Below are 26,236 nucleotides of genomic sequence, written 5' to 3' on the forward strand. Positions count from 1 at the left end.
TTGTTCTCAAACACGAGTGCACCCCAGAATCCCAGGAGGGTTTGTTAAAACACTGATGGCTGGGCCCATCCCAAAGTCCCTGACTCAATTCTTAGAACTCATGAATTTGCATTTCTAACACATTTTTAAGTATGCTGTGCTCCTGGTCTGAGAACCACTTTTTTTTTTTTTTGTATTTTTCCTAAGTTAGAAGCAAATAAGCAGTCAGACAGACTCCCATATGCACCCGACTGGGATCCATCCGGCATGCCCACCAGGGGGTGATGCTCTGCCCATTTGGGGCATTGCTCCATTGCGGCCGTTGCCATTCTAGTGCCTGAGGTGGAAGCCATAGAGCCATCCTCAGTGCCCGGGCCAACTTTGCTCCAATGGAGCCTCAGCTGCGCGAGGGAAAGAGAGAGACAGAGAGGAAGGAGAGGGGGAGGGGTGGAGAAGCTGATGGGCACTTCTCCTGTGTGCCCTGACCAGAAATCAAACCTGGGACTTCCACACGCCAGGCTGATGCTCTACCACTGAGCCAACCAGCCAGGGCCCTGAGGACCACAATTTGAAAAACACTACTCCTAGCAAAGAGTTTAAAGGTAACTACGTCATGAGTATCTGCTAGGAATCAGGCACTTTACAAGAACACTCTGCGAGGTTGTTCCCATTTTACTACTGAGTATTTGAAACTCAACAAGATTAAGGACTTGCTCACATTCACAAAAGTGCGAGTGCTGCAGCCTGTGTTCAAGACCAGTTTTCTGAGTGCCAGAGCCCTTGTCTTGTGCACCCTCCTGCCTCACTGATGGAGCTAGACTGGGTGCTCCAGGCAGAGTAATAGTTGGGTACCTCTTCAAAGCCATGTTTAGTAAGTACTTGTCTATTGTTTGTTTTAGTGGAGGTGGGGAAAATGGATTTTCTCTTAATAGAACTATACACAAACTCATGCACCTATGTCTTTATATTCAGAAATAGAATTAATCCCCTCCACTGCACAGAGCCTAGCACTTTAATCTTTGCGGCAGTGTCTTTCACTTTATACTCTTTCTGCCACTCAAACCTGGGTAGTTGTTGGTCATTGAGTCTTTAAGGATGACTTAATGGATGTAGTTTCAAAGTTTTGTTTAACATTTGTTAAGTTTTCTTCTTTTTTCTTTTTTTGATTTTCATGTTGGCATACTATTTCTTTTGTTTCTGAAGTTCTTTTCTTCCCTTCTGTGTTCTTACACAATTTGTCAAACCAGACAAATTCTGAGAAAAGCTAGTGAAAGGTTTAATTTCAGACTTTCAGTTGGCTCTAGGAACCAACTTTCTGTTATTATTGGCTGATTGGTCTCAGAGTGGATAGGTTGCAATTGGGCTACTTGTAACATATCGTGGGAAGGACTTTGCTTCCTGATTAGAGTAAGGAAAGTTTGTCCACTTACTCTTTCTCACTGCAAACTTTTTATAGTCCTTGTTATATTTGCAGAACATTTTTTTTTAATAATAGAAGTTACTGCTTAATTCTCTTAGTAAGAATTGAACCAAATGCTAGAACTGGTCAAATGCCTGCAGTTCTGTGGTTTTGACTCTATAATCATTGCCCAAGATGAGGCAGAAATGAGAATGCTCAGGGTCTACTCCTAGGGACAAAGAACACCTGGATATGTGCCTAGAGGCTGGTGTCTGGACTTTGACCGAGTTATCGATGTGAGAGTCTCAGTTGCTATATGTTCTACAGATAAATTACATATGAAGGCTCAGAGTCTTAGAGTTTAAATGAGTTCCCACAAACCCAGCCATTAAGCATTTAATATAGCTGGTGAAGAACAAGATTAAATCTCTATCTATAGGTATGTTTTCTGGGTCACAGGAACACCTGTGGATGGGCTATATATATCTAGGTACTTGCAACTATTCAATTACTACCACAGTCATGTGCCATTTATTAATTGAATTAATTGAGACAACAGGGAATATAATATCAGCTTGGACTTGGCATTAATTTCAACCTAGTCTAGACTTGGTGGGGAGGTGATGGGGCAAAGTGGGCTGGACGGAAGCAGGGCCTGCTTCAAATCTCCAAGATCTTGAAACAAGGCACATCCCTTGCTTTGTTTGGGTTTGTATTGATATTATCAACCTTATAACCTTGGGATCTGCAAGTGGAATTGTTAGTATGAAAACTACTGAAGTCAGCAGACTTCAGCCACAGTCTGCAGGCCTTGGAGAACCAAACTTTCACTGTCTCCATGAGAATACTGAATTGTCTCAAAGTTTATGATTCTGAATTATGTTTCTTGTCTCTTCTTCTTGCCTAGTGTTTCTCAGCTTTTTTTTTTTTTTTTTCACTTGGGCCTCCTTCAAAGCTTTCTCAGCTTGAATATTTTAAATCCCTACCAGCCAAGCTCTAGTCAGGTTTGCTTCCTGTCGTTGGAGTAAGGGAAACAATAGCTATATGGAATAAGCTTTTTTGAACCAATGACACTTCTCCATGCTGCTGTATCCAGGGGCAGCAGCATGGAGACTCCTTCCCTGATTTGAGAGTGTGAGTTCTACTCTTGAATAATTCTAATGCTTGCACTTCTAACCTGTGGTGAGTCATTTATTGCTAAGTGTGATTCAAGTACATACTGTGTAAATTAGAAATTTTATTATATTCAGGTTTCTCTAACCTGGATAAGGAAACATGTACAAAAGAAAAAAGAACTCTTGTTATATCTCTCATAATTCCTAGCCCCATACTTATGTCTCTCATAACTCTCATAATTGCCTATCTTATTATTACTTTACTCTCCTTAACTGGCACAAGTTATTGGCTACAAATCAGTGCACACTTTCCTTTAGATCACTAAAATTTTATTGCTTGTTCTATGAACTTTTCTTTTAATAGAAAGAATCTATGAGTGTGACCTGACTTACAAATAGGGTCTTCTTGGCAAATGTGATCAAATTAAGATGAGGTCAGACTGAATTAGGGCTCTATATCCAATGACTCTTGTCCTGATGAGAAGAGAAATTTGGATACAGAGACGGAGACAAACAGAGAGAACACGTGTGAAGACAGAGGCAGAGGCTAGGATGTTGCACTGCGAGCCAAGAAACACCAAGGATTGTAGGCAACTCCGGAAGCTGGAAGAGGCCAGGAAGGATTCCGGAGAGCGTGGCCCTGCAGCTACCTTGATGGTTTACTTCCGGCCTCTAGAACTGTAGGCCAATACATTTCCCTTGTTTTAAGCCAGCCAGATTGTGGTACTTTGTTACAGCAGCCCTCAGACAAGGATACAATGCCCAAATAATGACAAGATAGAAAGATAAATAAGATACAATTTTTTGTCACCAAACTCCTCATAATCTAAGCGAGGACACAGCTGTGTACATTTTTAAGTTACAAATTTTTAGTGTGTCACAAACAGAAAGATAGAAATGTGTGCATACTTATAGAGACAACACCAAGAAGGGAGTAATTAACAAACTGGGAATGCAGGTCAAGCTTTACAAAAAATGTGAATTTTTAAAATTCTTTATGTACAAAAGCTCTGGCCTTTTTAGTGCCTCTTTCTCCCTTTGTTATTCGGTTCCCTTCCTTCTATTCTTCCCTTTCGACCCACATCAGTCCGCATCCTCCTATCCCCAGTTAATCCTGTTAATACTCTGGTACTTACTTTTCTATACATTTCTCCAAGTTTAGGTAATAAATTATTTCCATATATATGTTGTTATTTTTCATTCTGCAAAAATATGGTCATATTGTAGATATTGTATGTATTTTTCTTTCCTCAATTAAGCCTTGTAGAAACCCTTCCGTTTCAGTCAGTATAGCTCTAAATCACTTTTTATTGCTATTATCTATAATATTTCATTCCATAAGTATAGCATATTTTATCCAACCATTTCCCTGTTGATAGGTATTATAAGTATTGTTACAATAGACATCTTTGGACATATATTTCTGCCGGCTGTTACTTCAATTTCTATGTTACTTCAATTTCTTCTAATACTTAAAAATGTTGCCAGATGTATTCCAAAAATATTATAGCAGTTTATATTTCTATTTGTGACATATGAGAGTAGCCCTCCTTTTCTCCACCCATCCTTATCAGTCATAGACGTCAAGATTTGTTTTTTTGTTTTGTTTTTAAGAGAAAGAAAGGGAGAGAAGAGAAAGGGACAGGCAGGAAAGGAGAGGGACAAGAATCATCAACTCATTGTTGTGGCACTTCATATTCATTGATTGTTTTTTCATATGTGCCTCGACTGGGGGGCTCTAGCTGAGCCAGAGACCCCTTGCTCAAGCCAGCGACCTTGGGCTTCAAGCCAGCAACCCCACACTCAAGCTGGTGAGCCCGTGCTCAAGCCAGATGAGCCTGCACTCAAGCCGGTGACCTTGGGGTTTCAAACCTGGGTCCTCAGCACCCAGGCTGACATTCTATCCGCTACACCATTGCCTGGTCAAGCCAAGGTCTTTTTTAATATTTGCCACCAGCTGGGTTAAAAATGACATAGTGTTTCTTTAATTTGCATTTCCTGGACTATTCCTGTATTTTAGCAACATTTTATGTTTTTTAGCCATACTAATTTATTTTTCTATGAATTGCCTTTTCATATTCTTTTATTGTTTTGATTGGGTAGTTTACACTTTTTGATCAATTTGTAGGAGTGTTTTTAGTATTAGTATTAATGGTATATCCAAGTCTTATCATTTATCTTCTGATTTTTTCATTTACTATATTTGTTATACTTTTGTCATATATAATTTTTTGTTTTTATGTGATCAAATATGTATCCTTTCTTTTATAGCTTCTAATTTCTAGCTTTTTAATAGATTTTATAGCTATTACTGATGTTAAGATGATCTCAATAAACAAGTCATGGTGACTATAGTTAACAAAACTGTACTGCATATTTGAAAGTTGATAAGAGAGTAGATCTTAAAAGTTCTTAACACAAGCCTGATCTTGTGGTGGCACAGTAGATAGAGCATTAGACTGGAATGCAGAGGACTCAGATTCAAAACCCCAAGGTTGCTGGCTTGAGCAGGTTCACCAGCTTGAGCGTGGGGTCTCTGGCTTGAGGATGAGATCATAGACATGATCCCACGGTCACTGGCTTGAGCTCAGAGGTCTCTGGCTTGAACTCAAAGGTCTCTGGCTTGAAGCCCAAGGTCACTCGCTTGACCCCAAGGTTTCTCGCTAGCTTGAGCAAGGGGTTACTCACTCTGCCGTAGCCCCCAGTCAACGCACATATGAGAAAGCAATCAATGAACAACTAAGGTGCCACAGTGAAGACTTGATGCTTCTCATCTCTCTCCCTTCCTGTCTGTCTGTCCCTATCTGTCCCTCTCTATGTCTTTGTCACACAAAAAAAGTTCTCAACACAAGAAAAAATATTTTGTAACTATGGTGACAGATGTTAACTAAGCTAATTGTAATGATTATTTACATTACAATATATACAAATATAGAATCATTCCATTGTACTCTGGAAATTAATATAATGTTATATTTCAATTATCCCTCATTTTTTTTTTTTTTAAAAAAAAGGCATCTGCTAAGGCTGAGAGGAGCTGGAAACAAAACATAGGTCTATAAGAATCTGCATTTGGACCAAGATTGGTGGGCCTGCCCTGGAGGACACAGAGGAGCATGTCCCCCACAGGGTCTTTGGGCAGGCAGGACTGACTGCTCCTGGACTGAAGTCGAAGGGCCTGGAACAGAGTGACACGGCTGCTTCAAGGTTGTGGTCAGACTCAGGAAAGTGGACCTACCTCCAGAGGCATGGATGGGCATGTCTCCTAGTGGGTCCGTGGGCAGACGGGTATTCCTGGCCCATGGCTAAGAGGTGCTGTAGCCCAGTTACAGGGCCATTTCAGGATCTGTAGTCAGACTGAGGTTGCTAGGCCATTCCTATCAGATGGGCATGTCTCCTGTGGGGTCCCTTGGCAAATGGTGCTAGTGGCAAGGTCAAGGCTAAATGGGACTACAGCCAAGTCCATAGGAGCTATTTCCAGGTCTATAGCCAGGACCACAGTTGGTGAATTTGCCACCTGGAATTTACCTGCCTTCTCAAAATGGCTCTCCTCAGCCTTTGGCTTTGCCCAGGTTTTACCATCTCCTCTCTGGATCCCACAATGCACCCCCAGAGCACTCCTGTCTGTCAGTGGCTGCCAATTACTATTGCTCAGTGGGGATATGTGTAGGGGATCTCCTATTCCACCATCTTGCTGATGTCCTAGTTTTCCTTACAAGATTTATAATGTATGTTTTTGGTTTGGGATTTAAGGTTTTAATTCATTTTGAATTAATATTTGTATCTTATTTAAGACAGAGGTCTCATTTATTTTTTAAATCGCCTTTCCTCACTGATTTGAACTACCCTCATTGTCATGTATCAGATTCTCAAATACGCTGAGAATTTCTGAATTCTCAGTTCATTTTTACTGATTTTATTTGTTTCTCTGTTTGCTTTTGTCTCCTTCTAGCCTAATTCTGATTTGATGCGCTTTTTGATGGCCTCCAATATCTTCTCCGGCAAATACTCCTCACAGTCTTCTTCTGTAAATATTTCTTGACTGTTGGTATTTAGGGTTCATTCTTCCACATAAACTTTAAGATTCAAGGTCTCAGAGGAGCTATATGTCTAAGCTCAGCCTGACATATGCCCAAGGTGGGAAGCCATCTTTTCTCTTCCTTTTTGAACCATCAAATACCAGAAGTCTTATTTCTTTTCCTCTTCTCATGATAAAGACCCTGATTGCTCCCAGAGGTTGCAGACTCTTACAACACAAGTCTGATTACTTCTCTTGAAACAGATAGTAAGGTGGTTACTTTCTATGCCAAAAAAGAGAATTCATACCCTCGGAGTGAACAAAGGAACACCTCTTAGTAAAACAGCAGGAAAAAAACACACATATACACATTTTTAATCTCTGCTATATCATATTAAGGAAGTTGGGCTTTATCCAACTTGTAGGTATTTAGTTAGCCATTTAAAAGTTTTAGGTGGAAGAGTCACAAGATCAGTTTGGCAATGAAAGAAGATGGAATGGAAGGGGAAGAAACTGGAGACAGGAGGCCCAGTAAATGTACTACTACAATAGTCCAGGCAAAAGTAACAAAGACCCAGAATAAGGCAATTGCCAGAGATCTAGGAAGAAGAGGACCATTTGAAAACCTCTTAGCAGATAGAACTGACAGGGTTAGTGACTGATTTCATGTTGGGGTAAGTAAGAATCTAGACTGACTGCCTGATTTTTAGCCTGGGTAGTATTGAAACAGCCAAATAAACCAGAAACACAGGGAGAAGAGTAGACATGGGTGGCCATGGAGATAATGAGCTTAGTTTGGAACATGTTGAATTTGAAGGTCTATGAGATGTTCAAGAGGTGATACTCTGTTGGCATGAAAATTATACTGGGTTTGGAGCTAAGCAGAGCACAGACTACACAAGTGGTTTTGAGAACCATCAGTATACATGTCATAGAAACAAGCACAGAGGAGGAGAACTGAGGGTGGAACTCTGAGGGATGTCAAACTTTACCAGAAAAGGTGGAATTGGAACCAGCCAGGGGTTCTGAGAATGAGCCATTTAAGAAGCAGAAAGTGAGCCCTGGCCAGCTGGCTCAGTGATGGAGCATCAGCTCAGCATGTGGAAGTCCCGAGTTCGATTCCTGGCCAGGGCACACAGGAGAGGTGCCCACATTTGCTTCCTTACCCTTCCCCCTCTACTTTCTCTGTCTCTCTCTTCCCCTCCTGCAGCCAAGGCTCCATTGGAGCAAAGTTGGCCTGGTCACTGAGGATTGCTCCATAGCCTCCACTTCAGGCACTAGAATGGCTCTGGTTGCAATGGAGCAATGCCCCAGATGGGCAGAGCATCGCCCCTGGTGGGCATGCCGGGTGGATCCCTGATAGGCGCATACGGGAGTCTGTATCTCTGCCTCCCTGCTTCTCACTTCAGAAAAATTAAAAAAAAAAAAAAAAGGCAGGAAGTGGTAACAAAGATGATAAGAGAGAAAAGTTTCAAGAAGGAGGAAGTGGCCTGCTGTGTTGAAGGCAGCAGAGGGGCCTCAGAAGTAACCAGTGGATCTGGCAGTTACCAAACAGTGAATTTGGCTAGAGCAATTTCAATTGAGTGGGGTGAAAAGAAGTTAGAATTTAAATGCAGAGTGCAGTCAGAGCCAGCTGTCTCCCCTTTGGCCCTCCAGATCCACAATCTCCCCTTTACCGCTCTGCTCTCTGTCCCAGATATAAAGCAACATGAAAGGATTCCCGTGACTCCGTTGAGTTTGGCCAACAGTGAGCCCTGGGAATTGGAGGGGAGACAGAGAGTGAAGGAGGCATACATAGTCCCCCATCCTCCACCCCCCCCTCCTTCCTTACGGAGTCTGCCGCATTCACTCAACCCAAGGTCACGGCTCTCTCCAGTTGGGTTCAGGTAACTACTCCTTGCTCCCTCTTTTCAGGGCCCAGAGTGGTAATAACTCCGCGCTGGTTCTGGGGGTTTCTACCACCCTGTGTATTGCTCTACATCCTGCCCACGCCTTTATAAAGAGCTCTTTACTAAACTTTCCTGACTTATCTTGATGTGAACACACCATTCACATCTTGCTGGAACCCTGAATGATGCAGGGAGAAACCGTGGCTGGGGAGAGTGAAGAGCTAGAAATATGCAAAGGCAGGAAGTTGTACCTTGGGGTTAATTTTTTTTTTTTTTTTTTGTATTTTTCTGAAGCTGGAAACAGGGAGAGAGTGTCAGACAGACTCCCGCATGCGCCCGACCAGGATCCACCCGGCACGCCCACCAGGGGCGATGCTCTGCCCACCAGGGGGTGATGCTCTGCCCCTCCGGGGCGTCACTCTGCCCCGACCAGAGCCACTCTAGCGCCTGGGGCAGAGGCCAAGGAGCCATCCCCAGCGCCCGGGCCATCTTTGCTCCAATGGAGCCTTGGCTGCGGGAGGGGAAGAGAGAGACAGAGAGGAAGGAGGGGTGGGGTGGAGAAGCAAATGGGCGCTTCTCCTGTGTGCCCTGGCCGGGAATCAACCCGGGTCCCCCGCACGCCAGGCCAACGCTCTACCGCTGAGCCAACCGGCCAGGGCCGGGGTTAATTTTTTAAGGACTAGAAAGGGTTGGCTATATTGACAAGCTTATAAAGGCTTTATAGCTAGGATCTATTTCAAAGGTGTCAACTGAGAGAAAGGGCAGAATAGGCAGAGCTCTTTGCGAGCCTCTGGAGTTGATACTATAAGTGTCCTACTACTGTTGCTCAAGACATTCTAAAACCTGTGTTTCCAGTTTGACCAAGACAGTTCAGTTGCAGGTTTGCCCATGGATGCTTTGGCAAGCATTGGTTTGAGCAATGAGCTGATGGGAAAGTAGACAGCCTAACCAAGGAGAAAGAACAAAGGTCAGGACCTCAACAAACCCTGGCACACCTCGGCGCACCAATGCAGTCATTCAATGAACAAAGCCATTGGCGTGTTTTAAACTTTGCAAGGTTCCGCCTGACGCGACCTGATTTTTTTTTTTTTTTTTTTTTTTTTTTTGTATTTTTCTGAAGCTGGAAACGGGGAGAGACAGTCAGACAGACTCCCACATGTGCCTGACCGGGATCCACCCGGCAGGCCCACCAGGGGGCGACGCTCTGCCCACCAGGGGGCGATGCTCTGCCCCTTCAGGGCGTCACTCTGTTGCCACCAGAGCCACTCTAGCGCCTGGGGCAGAGGCCAAGGAGCCATCCCCAGCGCCCGGGCCATCTTTGCTCCAATGGAGCCTCGGCTGCGGGAGGGGAAGAGAGAGACAGAGAGGAAGGAGAGGGGGAGGGGTGGAGAAGCAGATGGGCACTTCTCCTGTGTGCCCTGGCTGGGAATCGAACCCAAGACTCCTGCACGCCAGGCCGATGCTCTACCACTGAACCAACCGGCCAGGGCGCGACCTGATTCTTGCATCTTCTTGACCACTGATTCCATCATAATGCTCTGTCTCTCAGGCCTCCTTTCTCTTTCTCAGATAATAATAAGCTCTGCTTTTCCCCTAAGTTTGAACTCTGTCCTGTCCACTGCGTGCAACCTGGCACTTTCCCAACCCTTCTCCTGACAACCCCTTCTCCTCAGAGCTCGCATCGGCACCCCCTCCTCAGCAGGCCGTGGCCCGGTCCAAACCAGCCCCTTTTGCTCCTCCCCAGAGGGCCCTGGACTCCCCTTTCATAGCACTCACATCTTCAAATGTTTTGAGGTGGGAAATTCTAATTTGAAGGCTTCCTATAATGTCTTACAAGCTTTTTGCTTGTTTTTACAGCAACTCTAACTTACCGGGCGTTTGTTTGTATGTATTGTAGAGGACAGGCAGCCTGTCACTGTGTGCACTTCTCTAGCCCTCTGCTGGACCCTCCTCCAGCTCCTCCTGTCACTCAGTCACCCATTTAGCAATGGTTTAATGACTAGTGGCCTCGTGGTACGCCCTCTGCTGCATGCAAAGGGTAAAAAGAGAGTATCCTCATCACAAAGGATGAGGAGAGACTAATGACAGAGTTTCTGGGCTCTCGGCCTGGAGAGGAACCAAATATACTTGGGGAGGCAGATACGCAAACAGAAAACTGACAATGTAACAAGGCAAATGCTTTAATGCTGCACGGTGGCTCCAAGCTTCTGGAATTCTGGCAGAGAATGTATGACTTGGAAGAATTAGTAGAGCAGAGCACAAGGAATTCTGTTAATTTATCCCTACATACCAAATGCCCACTAGTCTGCTCTTGCTATGATTAAAACAGTCATCACAAACACCATAATGAAAAAAATCCACATGAAGAATCGGTCTATGACTTTCGCAACCTTCTTCCATTCTCTCCCCTTGGAATGGGTGGCCCTGTGGTCCTTGAGGCACTTGGCAATGTACTCGATATTCCTCGTCAGCACTTTGTACCGTGCACAGTCACTGCCAGCAAACTGCGGGTTCTCACCCTGGTGCCTCAAGTCATTCTTTAAGAGTTTGTTCTTTTCCTTCTTCCTGGGAGGGTCTTTGGTCCTGGTTATTTTCAGGTTAGGCTCTGCAAGTTTGTCATAAACTTTCGTGAGGTGGTTCCGCTCTATGTCGTGGCGGGGGCCAAGGCAGCTCTCGCCCATGTCGTAGACAAACAGGATCCTGGACATGTATTTCAATATAACCACCCTGGCCCAGTGTGGCACTGGCCGGGCCTCGGCCCCACAGAAGTGAATGTTCATCACCATAATGGTCAAGGCCGTGGAGGCTGTGATCAAGGCCATTGTAGCGATGTAGTATTTACCTGAAAAATATCAGCAACCAAGTCAGCTTAAAACTGTCCTCATGCTTGGCTTAAAAAACTCTTTTTCTGCCTGACCTGTGGTGGCGCAGTGGATAAAGCGTCGACCTGGAAATGCTGAGGTCGCCGGTTCGAAACCCTGGGCTTGCCTGGTCAAGGCACATATGGGAGTTGATGCTTCCTGCTCCTCCCCCACTTCTCTCTCTCTGTCTCTCCTCTCTGTCTCTCCCTCTCCTCTCTAAAATGAATAAAAATAAATAAATTAAAAAAAAACTCTTTTTCTGAGGAGGCTATATACACTAATGGGTACTTGTATAGACTTTTGAATCAAACTTCCTGGGTTCAAACCCCAGGAAGTCAAACCCCAAATCTGTCACTCACTAGACTTGTGGCCTGAAACAAGTTATATAACCCTGCTAAGCCCCAGCTTCTTGCTTTGTAAAGTGAGTATAATAAGAGTATCTAATGGAATATGGGGAGGCTTTGAGATGATACATGTAAAGCCCTCAGCACTGTCCCTTGTACCGACTTAACAGGTTTGTAAATGTTTGCTGAGATCACAATTTGAAAAACGTGTACTTTCAATAAACAAATAATTAACAATGTGGGCCAATTGTCTCCAGACCTCGTTAACTGAACGTTCACTGCTATTGGGTAAGAAGAGACACTGTGTCACTGTGTCTTTAACATGTGATTGCATAGAGCAAATATTCCTGACAAAAAATTAAAGAAGGAAACAATAAAGATAAAGGTAAAAATTTATAAACTATAGGACAAAAAACCAAGAAGATGAACAAAATCAAAAGCAAGCTATTTGAAATAAGTAATGAAATTGATAAACTTTTGATAAGGCCACTCATGAAAAGAGGCAGACAGTAGTGGGGAGAGAAGGAGAAAGGATGCAAAAAAGGAACTAATCAAATCAAAATATAGCATACAATATAATAATCTTAGAAATATTTGTATGATAATACATGGAAATATATCAGATGTCAGATTTAGTGTAAGAAGAAAGAACTCTTGAATAGAAAGGAAAGTAATCAAGTACCTCTACCCACCTTCTCCCCAAGTACTGCTCTAGGGCCAAAAGGTTTTATGGGAGACTTTCACCAAACTTTTAAGAAACATAACTAACTCATATTACTCACATTTTTTCCTTGAATAGAAAAAGAGGGAAAACTGCTTGACTTATTTTATGAAGTCAGTCTAACCTTGATTCCAAAAGTAACAAGAAATATTAAGGCCATTTCACTTATACACACATTTAAGAAAGTCTTATAAACGTTATTAGCTAAATAAATCCATTGGTGTCTGAAAACGATAGTTCTTCCTGATTAAGGAGGATGTAGCTCAGCATCAGAAGACCTAACTTGCTACATTAATGGAGTAAAAGAGAAAACTCACATGATTACCTTAACAGATGAAGACAATGGATTTGATAATATTCATCATCTGTTTATTATTTGTTAAAAGCTCTGAGCAAACTAAAACTAAATGGAACTTTACTTAATACCTAAAGGCTGAGGGCCAGATGCCTAGATCAAATGCTATACTTAATAAAAATATTTGAACACATTTCTATAAAACTGGAAGTACATTTCATAGTTGCTACAAATAAATTGTAATTGTTAATAAATATTCTCAATATCTATGTGCACCCTTCCTAAAAATATATATTTTATATTATTACAGAAACAGAAGAAGTAATGCTTACAAATTTCTAAGATATTACTCTTTAGAAACTGAGCCAGCTTGCTGTTGAATCTTACTGCTAACGATAAAGGAGGAATCACCAATTGATGCTGCCCCAAATAGGGATATGATTGGATGTCATCACTGTCTGTCATTTCTGCCTCTCAGAAGAGGTAATTAAAAATGCCAAAATACCTCTTTGTCTTTATTAGTGGTGGGGTGGGGGATAGAGACACTTATGTGTCCTCTTCTTAAAAAGGTGTGTGTCTGTGTGTTTGTGTTTTACTTGGAGAGATGTAAGAAAGAAATCTCTAAACAGAAAAACCATAGTAATATCTGAATATTGGATAATACCGAATTTGGTAGAGAGTAAAAGGATAATGCAATATCGCTTTGATATTGGTCTCTAAGTCTCTTGTTCTGAAACTTCTCATTGCCTACTTTAAGAAACTAAAAATTAGGTCTAGCTGTTGGTTTGGGCAAGCATCTTTTACAACAACACGCCATTGACACAGAGCTGTTGGAGACAAGCGGTATCCTGGGTGGTAGGGCGTAGGTACTGAAGGTGTTAGGAAGAATCTCAGAATGAGGTGAGTAAAAAAAATAAAAAGAGGCAGGGATGGTAGTCGCAGTCTACGCTCTACCCTTAGGGTGATGTTTTATCATTGCAGATTTAAAAAAAATGTGATCTACTTTAGAATCACCTCAGATTATCAAGTTTGCCCAAGATTGCTAAACTCTTTGAATATAGGATAGGAAACTGTATTTAAAACAAGCCCTCCCATATCTATTATACCTCATAAAGGTTGAGAATTATTCCATTAAGGATAGATAGTAGGCTTAAAAATCCAGTTCATCATCTCTGTCATGTTTGCCACTCTTCCCAAGAAGGGACCCCTTGTGATGTAGAAAGATAAAAGTAGTCACTGTGTACTCGGTACTTCCCATATGCCAGGTTCTGCACTGAGCAATGACACGAGGTAGCAGTGACACGAATTTTGCTGATTATGTAGCAGAGACTCAAAGGTTAAGTAATTTGTCTAAGGTTGATCAAGGAATGGATGATTCAGAGCTCAAATATAGATTCCTTTGACTTCAAAATCAAGGCCTTAATTATAAGCCAGTGGTCTTTAGATTTGAACAGAAAGTGCATCAAAATCACTCAGAAGTCTTGTCCAAACAGATGCCAGCCAGCCTCACCCCCAGTTTCTAATTCAGTAAGTCTAGGGTGGGCCCTGAGAATTTGCATTTCTAAAATGATGCTAATGTAGGGGGTCTAGGGACCACCCTTTGAGAGCCACTGCTCTAAACTATATTGCCCCTCACTCTGCTTTTGGGTCAATTTGAAGACCACAAGGACAGTTTTGTTTCCAATAGTTACATCTGTATTCAAATATGCCAATTGAAGACACTAAATGAAGTATATGACAGCCTGTGTTGAGTGTGAAGTTGCCTAATTGTTATAAGTTTAAAGGCACAGAAATAGTCCCGGTCACTACAAAGTTAGCCTCAAAGTGTAAGACACTTGAACTCACCTATCAGAGGAACATTTTCTGAAGCCGGCATGATCTCTGCCACCATGAGCTGAAACACAGTCATGGCCAACAGGATGGTCACTCCCAGGGAGACCTTTTCCCCAGAGGCTGCAGGGAGATAAAAACTCAAGGGAGCCAGAAAAGAGATGAGGACGCATGGGACGAGGAGGTTGACGATATAAAAGGAGGACCGCCTCTTCAGAAGGAGAGTGAAGGTCACATCGGGGTAAGGCTCAGAGCAGCAGCCGTAGGAGATGACATTCTTCACGGCAGGCATGCCACGGACCTCCCACTCCACATCTTCAATGAAGTCGGAGAGGTCTCCGCTGTCCAAGGCGTTGAATATGTCCACCTGATTGCCATTGTAGGTCCAGGAACCAAAGGTCAGGTTGCACTGCTGGTTATCAAAGGGGAAGTAGGTGACATCCACCACACAGGAGCTTTTGGTGATGGCTGGAGCATCCCAGGTGATCATCCCATCATACCGCAGGACCACGTTGGTGTTCACAGGCTCAGAAGATTCGTCATCAGCCCTGTAAGTCAGAGGAAGAACAGGAAAGCAGCTTCCTAGAAGAGCTCACCAACTTCCTACTCCAGACAGCTCTCCACTCTGGGCCCAATATGTTAATGTCTTTGGCAATGGGTCACCATTCCCCCTATCACTTTGACTTAAAGTGACTTAAATCTGTAATCAATTCTAATTCTGTGCTCCTCCATCTCCTGTGACTAATGAGGGGCAACTTCTCTTGCATTCTTTATTGAAAGCATCTCTGCTCTATGTCCTTTCCTCTCTATGCCCAGTGCCACCCTCTTGGCCCAGGGATAATAATCCTATAGACATCTAGACAAAAAGCAAACCTGTCAAAGCTTAAATCTGAAAGGAAGGCTCTGCTTACCTGATTTTGTTAACTTTGGCCACAAGAATACTGAAATAATTTTTTGTTGCTGTTGGAAAAGTTATACATGTTAATTGTAGAACACTTGGAAAACAGAAACAAATTCATTTACCCATAATTTAAGAGATAAGCATGTATTCAGGATAAATCTTCTTTTTGCTTTGTCAACATTTATGCCTGGCATTTGGGGGTGCAGAAGTTTTTTCCTTTAAAAAAAAACTCTTTCTTTACCACCATGGCAAAGCAAATGGACTGCTGGTCAAGCCGTAATAAGAGCTGACTTTCTGTCCAGGGAGCAAAGAAATGCGACTCTGATCTCGCTTTCTGTTCTCCCTTCGTTGCCCATTGTTGCTCCCCGTTCTCCAAACCCAACCAGAAGTCACAGGGCAAAGGAGCCCATAGCTCAGGAGGAGTTTAAAGGCATTTCTGTTCACTTCATGACCAACATCTTATTGTTTTATCTCCCACATTTCTCTGATCATATCACTTTATAGCTCAAAACTTGCAATGGTTTCCTATTGTCCACCAAAGACTCCCACGTCTCCTTAGTTTAGTGTTCTAGATGCTCTGCGATCAACGCCCATCCCCCTTTCCAGCCTGATGTCTCCCACAGTCTCCTCACTCACACTCCACCAGACAAAGCCAAAACCCTAGCAGATGCTGTTACTGTCTTTTACTCAAACTCTTTTCTTGTCAATACTATTCTACATGTACTAATCTAATACATTGTTCAAGAATCACCTCCTAAAACATTACTGAATGTCAACTATAATTGAAAAATAAAATTTTTCAATAAATTAGAATTTCAAAAAACAACACCACTTCCTATGAGCGGCTTTCATTGCTCCTTCAGTCAGGTGAAATCTCCATCTTCAAAGGACCATGACACTTTATCTCTATGTTACAAGGAATTTACATTTTTTCCTTGTGTTATAGTTTTCACATACATTTCTTATTAGACTGCTCCTTGAGAATAGAGACTGACTTTTAAAATCCTAATCTACTCAATGCACAACAGCATGCACAGAAGAGAGATTTAACCAAGAAAGGTAGGTAAGTAGGTAAATAAGTTGGTTGAATAAATAAGGCCCATCCTCCTTTAGAAAGTGCCATGATGACATCATAGACATCTCACAGAGAGATTTTGGTGCAAAATCTGGTTCAGGTTTTAAAACTTCGAGCAAGTTACAGCTCAATCACTCGCCTGTAAAAGTCGGGGCTGTGAGACCTTAAAGTTTCTTTTTAAATTTTATATTAAGTAAATGACTGTATTAATTTCTTACTGCTATTCTCACAAATTTCCACAATATTAGTGTCTTTAAAAATATATAAATTTGGCCCTGGCCGGTTGGCTCAGTGGTAGAGCGTCGGCCTGGCATGCGGGAGTCCTGGGTTCGATTCCCGGCCAGGGCACACAGGAGAAGCACCCATCTGCTTCTCCACCCCTCTCCCTCTCCTTCCTCTCTGTCTCTCTCTTCCCCTTCCGCAGCTGAGGCTCCATTGGAGCAAATTTGGCCCGGGCGCTGAGGATGGCTCTGTGGCCTCTGCCTCAGGCGCTGGAATGGCTCTGATTGTGGCAGAGCAACGCCCTAGATGGGCAGAGCATCACCCCCTGGTGGGCGTGCCGGGTGGATCCCGGTCGGGTGCATGCGGGAGTCTGTCTGACTGCCTCCCCGTTTCCAACTTCAGAAAAAGAAAGAAAGAAAGAAAAAAATTTAAAAAAAATTAAATATATATATATATATATAAATTTAACATCTTTATAGTTCTAAAGGTCAGAAATCCTAAAGTCGGGATGTAGACAAGGCCACAGTCCTTCCCGAGGCTCTGAAGGGGCGTCTTGTCCCTTCCGGGCTCCCAGAGGCCACCTGCATCCCCTGGAGAAGGCTCTTCTCTTCCATCGCTCTGGCCTCTGCTTCCTTCGTAGCATCCCCTGTTTGGGCCCTCCTGTCCCTCTTTTATAAGGGCTTGTGTTTACATCGGGGCCACCAGGGGAATCTCCTCATCTCAAACCCTTAATATAATCATACCTGCAAAGTCCCTTTTGCCACATAAGGTTCCATAGTCACCTTAGGTTTCAGGGATTAGGATGTGAACACTTTGGGGACAATTATTCTGTCTACCACACTATGTAAAGCCCCAACTCTGCCTGACGCGGAGCAAGTGTTCAATCTTTATTAACTCCTTCTCTTCCCCTTCCCTCTGTTTCTATCTGGGTTCCATGTTCTCAACTGGAGAACATGAAAAATATTACAAGAACAAGATTTCAAAATGGAGGTCAAGAGAATAGTCTGACCTTGAGAGAATATTTAAATTGTTTCCCTCTTTTCTTCCCTTTACTCAATCACTTAGTGCCCTGCAGGCAGCCTCTCCTTGCCCTCTGCAGCTGATCAAAGACTGGACTGACTTTAGTTGTTCTGTACTTGAGCACACAAGCCTTTCCCAGTGGGTCTTTAAGATCTCATCCCCAGAACTGGAGGAGTAGGCTGGTGTAGGAGACAACAGTGAGAGACAGCCAGTTTTTTTCAGTCTCTAGAGCGTGCCTGGAGCCTCAGCATAAACTTGTCTGTTTACTTAATCCCACAACCCATTCCTTGTTTCCATCTCCAATGTCTCCATCTTTCAAGCATCCCCTTTCTTCTCTTCATATTAAAAAGAAATCCCTTTTCTTTCCAGGAGTAACTTCCCTTGGGTACTGTGATGCCTTTCCTCCCTAGTCTCCTACAGGACTCCGCCCCTTCTGGTCTCTCTTATTCTCTCTGGCTCTTCCAGTCCCTTCTCAATGCTGTTCCCGGGTCTCTCCTAGCAACTTCCCTTCCTCCCAGGCACTTCCCACCAGCCTCCTCTCCTTCCACAGACTGCTCTCGAGAGTAACTGATACCTGCTGCTGTCTCTTCCCCATCCTGCTTGCATTCTTGCAATTTGGCTTCTTCCCAGCGTGTCCTCCTTCAAAGGTCATTCCTGACTTGCAAATAGGCAAATCTAAAGACCTCTTCTAAGAGGTCGCTGTTCTGTTCCTCTTCCCAAGCATTTCACACAGTGGCTGTTCCCAGACATCATTTCTCCCTTGGTTTCCATGGCACAACCCTCTCTCCATTCTTTTTCTACCCTTAAGTGCCCTTTATAAATTTTTTTAAATAAGAGTTTCCCTAACTTATCCTCAGCCATTTTCTTTCCTTTCTTGAGAGGTTCTACAAGGGGGGTTAATGAGCTTCTGATAGCTCTACCCCTGACCTTCTTTCCAGGTTTAAGACTTGCCCTGGCAATTTCTTTATTGGTCTTCTCCATACGGATGTTCTTCTGGTCCCCCGAACTGAGCAGCTCCCGCACCAAACTCATCGTCTTTTGTTTCCCAACTTGTTCCTCTTCCTCCTCCTTTATTTTCAATCTCATCTCAAAGTTTTGCTGTCCTCTCAAACATCTAGGCCAGGAATTTTCAACCTTTTTCATCTCATGGCACACATAAGCTAATTACTAAAATTCAGCAGCACACCAAAAAAATATATTTTTTGCTAATGTGACCAAAAATATAGGTATAATTTTTATTCTTTCACACCGGACGGCTATTGTTGTAATGACTGTGATCATTTTTTATTTGCTAATCCAAAGGAAAAAAGGTCAATGCCCCTGACTAAATAGGTACTTCAAGCTTTAAAAACTCTTGTGGCACACCAGCTGAAAATCACTGACCCAGGCTACTTACCCAAGATTTAAAGTTAAATCCTAGAAAATCTTTCTGAATACAATAGGGCACCCAATTCCACAGTAGGTCTAAAATCCAAATATTAAAACCCAACAACTAGAACTCTCTCATAATAAATGCACATTTAGAATTTCCATAATCCACTCTTTACCTAATCTAAAAATGTCAGGCATCCTTGTAGCCTCTTATATACTAACCATTATATTGGCCATGTACTTATACTAAACCATGCAACCAGAACTTTAAACCCCAATTTATTTATTCCTTTATTGATTTGGTAACAGAGTCCATATTTGCTTGAACCATTATATTCCTGAAGAGTTCACTAACTTTTGGAAAAAATTTCTTGCTCAAGCGGTTATTATTTTTAAAATTATTTGTCTTCCCTTTCATTTCTACTCATTGTATCGGGTTTTGTCCTCTGGAGCAATTTCTTTTCTCTACCTTATCTTCTCTATGATTGCCTAAGATACCATCAAATCTTCCCGAGGACTTTTCTCTTCCAAACAACAAATTCAACTACTGCTCATGCGAAGTAGCTCCCGGGCCCAGCATCAGCCTGATGGCTCCCTAACAAGCCTAGCCCTATGGATTTAGGCAACAGTGACAGGTTTACATGTTAGCCCTCCTTCTACCTAACTGTCCTTATCACCCTGCTGGATCACCAGCCTTCCATGCCACTTTCCTCTCCCCACCACTAGTCAGGAAGCCCATTTTTTTTACTGCAAGGTTCTGCACCAGCTTCTGAGAAGTAGTAATATTATATCTTGGATCAGAATATTTTATATGTCCAGGGAGTCGGCTAGACTGCCCTGGTCGGCAAACTGCGGCTCACAAGCCAAATGCGGCCCTTTGGCCCCTTGAGTGTGGCTCTTCCACACAATACCACGTGCGGGCACTACCTCGATAAGGAATGTACCTACCTATATAGTTTAAGTTTAAAAATTTTGGCTCTCAAAAGAAACTTCAATCGTTGTACTGTTGATATTTGGCTCTGTTGACTAATGAGTTTGCCGACCACTGAAGCCCAACCGGGGTCAGGGGAACAGCTATGACAGGGGGGAGGGTCCCTCCTCTGCCTAATCCTGTAACTCTCTTCAATTCCATTTCACTGGGAGAAAAATAATACAAATGACATCCAGCCATAACTACATTTACAGTTTCCTCTAAATAGTAAACATCTCACATTACTGAGAGAGAGACAACACAACAGGCCTGTCCGAGGTGACAGGAGGGCAGGGAAGAGTGCCGAGTCGGCCAGCGGAACAGAAGAGCGGTGATTGATCGGTGTGGCCGGAAGGTCCCGTGTGTGAAAGGATGGGGAACAGAGCTCACCCATCTCAAGGGGAGGAGGATAGGACAGAATTTACCCAAGCCGCAGCAGATTCGTGTGAGCTCATGAGCACAAACCTGGCTTCTCTGATAAAGGGGAATGGGGAAGGCTTATCTCAGGTTACCATGCAAGGTTCCAAAGAAGCGTTTCAGCAGGAGCTGGTCCCTGCTTCAGCCAGTCGAAGCCAGGAGGAAATGAGAACCAGTGTGGTGACAGGAGGAATTGTCAGAATTTACAGAATGCTATAAATAGTCCATGTAGATTGTATTCTCTGATTACTCTCCTGCACCCTGTGCATGAGAAGAGGTAATGGACAACAAGGCTCGTTCTCACCTGGTCTGTGTACACATAGCATAGGGAGTTGGGCGTAGGGGACAATGAACTGCAATAAGAAAGCACCAACACTTGGATGTTATCTTGCTTGGGAAGGAATATGGAAGATTCTTCTGGCCACTCAGAGTGGGGAATGGTCAGCAAGATCAGGGTGATGACTCAAGAGGTCATGAGCCTTGGACGAGCTCTCTGAGGAAGGAGTGCGCCTAACATCCAGGCTGCAGACCCCTGGTGCTGATTCCTGAAGGGAAACCCACACCCCCTGCAGGGTGAGCTCTCTTGGGAGAGCCCTCCAGAGCTGCCCCTCATTCACCCTGTTCTGAGCCAAAGAGGAACCTTTCCCAACCCACAGAAACTTGAGTTCCAGAATAAAAGGAGAGGGAAGCCCCTTTGACAACAGGTGGAGCAACTGAGCCTAGTTTTGACAGAACAATCAGGTTCCTTCTCAAAATGTGGTCCACAGACCAGCAGCACTAACATCTGGATCTTCTAAAAATATTGAACAAAAAACTCTTCCCCAGACGTGCTGAATCAGAATCTGTATTTTAACAAGCTCCTCAGGTGATTCACGGGCACTTTATAGTTTAGAAGCATAAACCTCACCTACCATTTACTCAAGGCCTCTTACTCTGAGACCAGGAAGAGGCCACCTGGTGACCTTATAATCTAGTTCATCCTCCACCCCATACAAAGTGCAAAATCCATAGGCCAGCTTCTAGCTGACCCCTTCTGATTTAATCTTAGTAGTATCACTTTTGACACATCATCTTGGAAAAGGGAATACTACTATTAGGGGTTGAACTGTGTCCTCCAAAAACTCATATGTTAAAATCCTACTCCCTGGCATCTCAGAATGTGAACTTATTTAGAATAGAAGCATTACAGATGCAATTAGTTAAGATGAGGCCATACTGGCATAGTAGGGTGAACACCTAATCCAACAAAACTGGTGTCCTTATAAAAGAGAACAGATGGATACAGACAATACAGAGAAAATGTCACGGGAAGCTGAAGGCAGAGATTGAGCTGATGCTTCTGTAAGTCAGGGAACATCAAAGATTGTCAGCAAAGACCAGAAGCCAGGGGAAAGGTCGGGAACAAGTCCTTCCGCACCGCCCTCAGAGGAATCAGCTGCTGACCCACCTTGATCATGCGCTTCCAGCCTCAGAACTGCGAGCTAACACAGTTGTTTAAGACCCCTCCATCTGTCGTACTTTGTTACGGGAGCCCTAGCAAACGAATACAGCCTCTAACACAGCTCTTACCTGAAAAGGAGGATCAAGCTCTTATGCGCTATTATTTTATCATCTAATATTTTATGACCATCATTCTAGGGCTTAGGAACAGGAATTGATACGTAACTTACACATGTTTTAAAATATTTCTTTTTTTATTATGTTTAAATTCTGTCAAATCAACAGGTTTATCCCTGAGAAACTGCTGACCTGCACTTACTTGTTATACAGGACAATGTCGGGCCTCCATACCAGGTCGCTGGGGATCCTGATGGTGTCCAGTCCGTCGTACTGGTCTCGGTCCCACGTGAGATATGCATCGTACCAGATTTGGCGGATCCATAAATAGGCAGTCAGAATTTGGTTTCTTTCATCCTGCGCAATTAACCAGATACAATTTTGTTCAGTAGACATCTCAGCTGAATGCCTCCACGTCTAGACCACTTGTTCTACACATAGGAATTCCAAAAGCATTCATCTATTTTGAAAAAATAACTGAGAGCTTTCTCAGTCTATCCCCCTGATGGATTGCCAAAGCCATATTTTTTTTCTGCTTCATTTAGTGTTCAGAATGTAAAGTAAACATATATTTAAGGCATCAGATCTTTTCATGAGTCAAATGCACAAATTTCTCCAGTAAATGATCAACTGATGAGTCACCTGAATGAGAAAGTCAGGAAATATGATAGATAAAAGGCTTTCAAGTTTCATAATTTTGTGTAATTAAACTCATGTAAGCACTAAACAAGGTATGTCATCTTAAAACACCACCTTTTTTTTTAATTGGAATAAAAATCACATAACATAAAGTCCACCATTTTAAAGTGGCTTTACATTTCAGCCATTCAGTGGCTTCCAGTATATTTGCGATGTTGTACAATCATCACCACTAGCTAATCCCAGAACATTTTGTCACCTCAAAAAGGAACCCCTGAGACCACAAGCAGTCATTCACTATTCCCCCTTCCTCTCCACAGCCCCTAGCAACCGATACTCTGCTTTCTGTCTCTGGTTTTTTCCTATACTGCTCACAAAAACTAGAGGATATTTCAACACTTCATATTCATTTTGAAATATCTAAGACTGCTACTGTTAATGGCCAGGATGGGTAACATTTAGAGAAATTTGTTTTGTAGAATGCTTCCTTCCCCTTCTCCCACCAGCTTGCACACTGAGCCATCTGTTCTCTCTCACGTTCCCAGTTAAAACATCCCTTTGGAAAGCACTATTAGTTTCCTTCTAAGCAACATGCCAGAGAGTCACCGCTTTATGGTACTCACCATATCCTTAATCTGAGAAAGTGTGATCTGCAGAGTAACATTCAGGACCTTATCTGTATCTTCTACTGGACGAAGAGCATTGGAATAATCTTCAAAAAGGTCATTAAACAACTTCTGAGCATATTTTCCATCTGCTGTTTCGACAGCTGCTCAGAAAGAGGGACCCGAGTCAACATTCAGCGTCGTGTGTATTTCAAGGCAAAGAAGAACAGGCTGAGCACTGGAATTGGGGGTGACCCAGCATCAGCTGGGGACAAGCTTTAGGTAGATGAGAGCTATTTTTCTAACACGCCCTACCGGGACCAGCGTAAGTCAGTAAGAAGCACAGAACAGTTCCTTGCAGTTGGATCGCTGGTTCTGCTTCCTGCCCCACCCACCTCCCACCATAGAAGTGGCTCCAGGTGAGCAGAGATGGTTATCCACCCACCAGTCTCTTACCGCTCAGCCTGGAGGCTGCAAAGTAAATCCAGCAAAAGGAGATGCAGGAATGGGGCCAATTCATCTTTTTTCGGGGCCTCTACAAATTCCCAGCCAGGCAGCGTATTTCCCACTTCCCTCCGTGAGTAGTAAGGGTCTGGACACCAAGATCCACACTGGGGCAGTCTCACAGCGGCCCGCTGAGGGAGAGCTCGGGCTTGCACTGCTCCGAGGGCCCCTGGTCGGAGAGCCCTCCCCTGGTAACCCGAGACTGGCGGCTCCAGCAGCTCAGAGGCCGGGAGTCCCAGGTGGGTTAGGCCAGGCAGTGCTACTCTGGAAGAATCATCCCAGTGAGGGCCCCTAGCCACCCTCGGCAGGGACATCCAGACCAAGCTTTTTTTTTTTTTTCTTTTATTCATTTTAGAGAGGAAAGGGAGAGACAGAGGAGAGACAGAAGGAGGGAGGAGCTGGAAGCATCAACTCCCATATGTGCCTTGACCAGGCAAGCCCAGGGTTTCGAACAGGCGACCTCAGTGTTTCCAGGTTGATGCTTTATCCACTACGCCACCACAGGTCAGGCCAGACCAAGCTTTTGAGGGGAAGAGAGGTAGGCACCCAGCACCCTCGAGATTCCACCTTACAAGAACGGGCACTTTCTACACCCGTAGCAGGCTTCAGCCTGAGTCAGGGGGCTAAGGGAAGCTGGGCAGACCCTGCCATGGCCAGCCATCTGAACAGGTCATACGCACGTGAGAAGCACTGGAAGAGGGAAAGAGAAGTTCTGTGATCTCCAGAACAGATTGGCATTTGGTTTTCTTCTCTGCTTCTGCTTCTCATCGCTGCTTCAGCTGTCCCATTGGGCACGGACCCTGTGTAGGGAGTGTGAGTCCGTGTGCGAGGGGGTGTTGGGTAGAACAGCACTCCTCCCCTTCAGGAGCAGCAGCACTGTGACTGGACCCGGGTAGGATGGCAGCCCACACCTTCCCCAGCGCTATAATACTGAGCCTTCTTCCTGTACTAGACCCGGGGAAACACTGTGCCCTCCCTCCCAGGGTTACTAGGATACTGTATGCTAAAGCACTATGTAAATGTTTGTGAATTTCACCTCGGATCAGCCTGGCAGAATTTCCATATTTACAAAGTTATCCAGGGTCTACTAGCTCTAAAAAAAAAAAAAAAAAAAAAAAAAAGAAAAAGAAAAAAGAATGGTTTAAAGGCGATTAAACAAATCAGCAGGAGAATGGTTCATAAATAATGATGATATTACCAAGGAAGATATCTCTGCATGGAATGTTACTTCATATAATTTTAGTCTTTTCTTATATGTGATCTAATTTTGCTCCCACAAAAGAATGTCAGTTTTCGATTGCCATAGCCTGCCCTCCTCTTCCTTGGGGACAATGCCTTGAAAAACCAAATGAAGATCTTTCAGCTGCCTGGAATCAAAGCAGGGAAATTGGATAGCTCTAGTTCGTCAGGGTGCAGTCGGCTGATGAGTCACCCTGTCCATCTTCAGCAATATATCCTCCGAGTGAAACAGGCACTTCAGCTGTCAGCTAATGTGTTTCTTAATTGCCTCTGCCCTTGTGTTGATTGTAAAGACATTATTTTCCTGCTGCCTTAGTCTGACTCACCCATCCAATGACACAGTTCCTAGTGCCCACGCTCAGACCTCCTTTGACAAACTATCTGCTCTGGCATCTCGGAGGCTGAGGGTACGTACTTTGAAATTGATTTGAACGTCTCCTTTTCTCATGAGGAAACTGAGGCTCAGGGATGCCCAGTCACTAGTTCTTCCTTAGCTCCAAACCAGAGAGAGAGAGAGAAGGAGAAAGAGGAGGAAGAGAGGGAGAGACCAATAATATAATAGTCCTGTAGTTTGCAAGAAACGGAAGAAGAAATCCACTGAATTCACTATTTAGAGTTAAATGAGACTAAAAATCAAGCAGGTATGCTTCAGACTGATTTTCTAAAATGTGGGCTCAGACAATGAAAATAATCTGAATAAACCTCAGCCATTCAGAAACTTGGGACCTCCTGTGTGCACCCCATGTCCTGAGCGTCCATTAATTTAGGATTGGTCCTATCTCCTGGCATGTCAATTCAGGTTCCCAGAGCACTATGTCAGTCCAGAAGTTCATGATTCTCACGCCAGCAGCTCCCTTTCCCCAGCTCGTGGTAGGACTTCTAAACAGCATCTCACCACAGTTTGTGCAGAATCATCCCCTGAGGGAGTATACTCTGGCCAGAAAAAAGAGACCTGCAATTCAGAGAATTCCAGAGAGCACAATAATCTTTTCAACACCCACACTTTTTGAGAAGCAGCAGCCCCTGGATTGCTTTGCCACAACAAAGTAGTCCAGCCCTTTCAGATTTGCAGGGACTCGAATCCTACTCTATGGACCAACAGACACTTACCTATTACCAAATACGATGCTAAAGCATTAGAGATGTTTCATAAGATGTTAAGATTTTTAAACACTATTTTTGTTATATAAGCAATACCCGTCTAGCATAGAAGTGTTAGGAAGTATGGAAAAGCACAGTGCAGGAAAAGAGAGGTCAGCCAGGAG

At 43.6% G+C, this 26,236-nt stretch overlaps 1 protein-coding gene across 3 annotated transcripts; it reads right to left on the reverse strand.

Annotated features, from left to right (window-relative positions):
* Positions 1-10,576: 10,576 nt before the first annotated feature.
* CHRNA9 (cholinergic receptor nicotinic alpha 9 subunit) lies at positions 10,577-24,642 on the reverse strand. Of its 3 annotated transcripts, XM_066279888.1 has the most exons (6): positions 24,413-24,642; positions 23,247-23,392; positions 22,187-22,341; positions 15,363-15,411; positions 14,467-14,999; positions 10,577-11,242 (listed from the first exon to the last, which is right to left on the reverse strand). In XM_066279888.1, exons 3-6 carry the CDS (start codon positions 22,284-22,286, stop codon positions 10,701-10,703), a joined length of 1,224 nt encoding a protein of 407 aa, XP_066135985.1. In that variant the 5' UTR covers positions 22,287-22,341; positions 23,247-23,392; positions 24,413-24,642; the 3' UTR covers positions 10,577-10,700. The 3 variants fall into 3 exon arrangements, with proteins under 3 accessions (XP_066135985.1, XP_066135982.1, XP_066135983.1); XM_066279885.1 differs by lacking the exon at positions 15,363-15,411; XM_066279886.1 differs by lacking the exons at positions 15,363-15,411; positions 24,413-24,642 and adding an exon at positions 23,685-23,882.
* Positions 24,643-26,236: the final 1,594 nt, after the last annotated feature.

This window comes from Saccopteryx bilineata, chromosome 5, assembly GCF_036850765.1.
Source record: "Saccopteryx bilineata isolate mSacBil1 chromosome 5, mSacBil1_pri_phased_curated, whole genome shotgun sequence".
In the NCBI taxonomy this organism is placed as follows: domain Eukaryota; kingdom Metazoa; phylum Chordata; class Mammalia; order Chiroptera; family Emballonuridae; genus Saccopteryx; species Saccopteryx bilineata.

Bases quoted from the DNA above. Each gene is read 5' to 3' on its own strand.
- CHRNA9 (XM_066279885.1), bottom strand. From the start codon at position 24,500: ATGAGAAGCAGAAGCAGAGAAGAAAACCAAATGCCAATCTGTTCTGGA. The intron at 15,000-22,186 runs GTAAGTGCAGGT...TCTGACTTACAG, and splicing joins GACATTGTCCTGTATAACAA to GGCTGATGACGAATCTTCTG. The intron at 11,243-14,466 runs GTGAGTTCAAGT...GATATTTTTCAG, and splicing joins AGAAAATGTTCCTCTGATAG to GTAAATACTACATCGCTACA.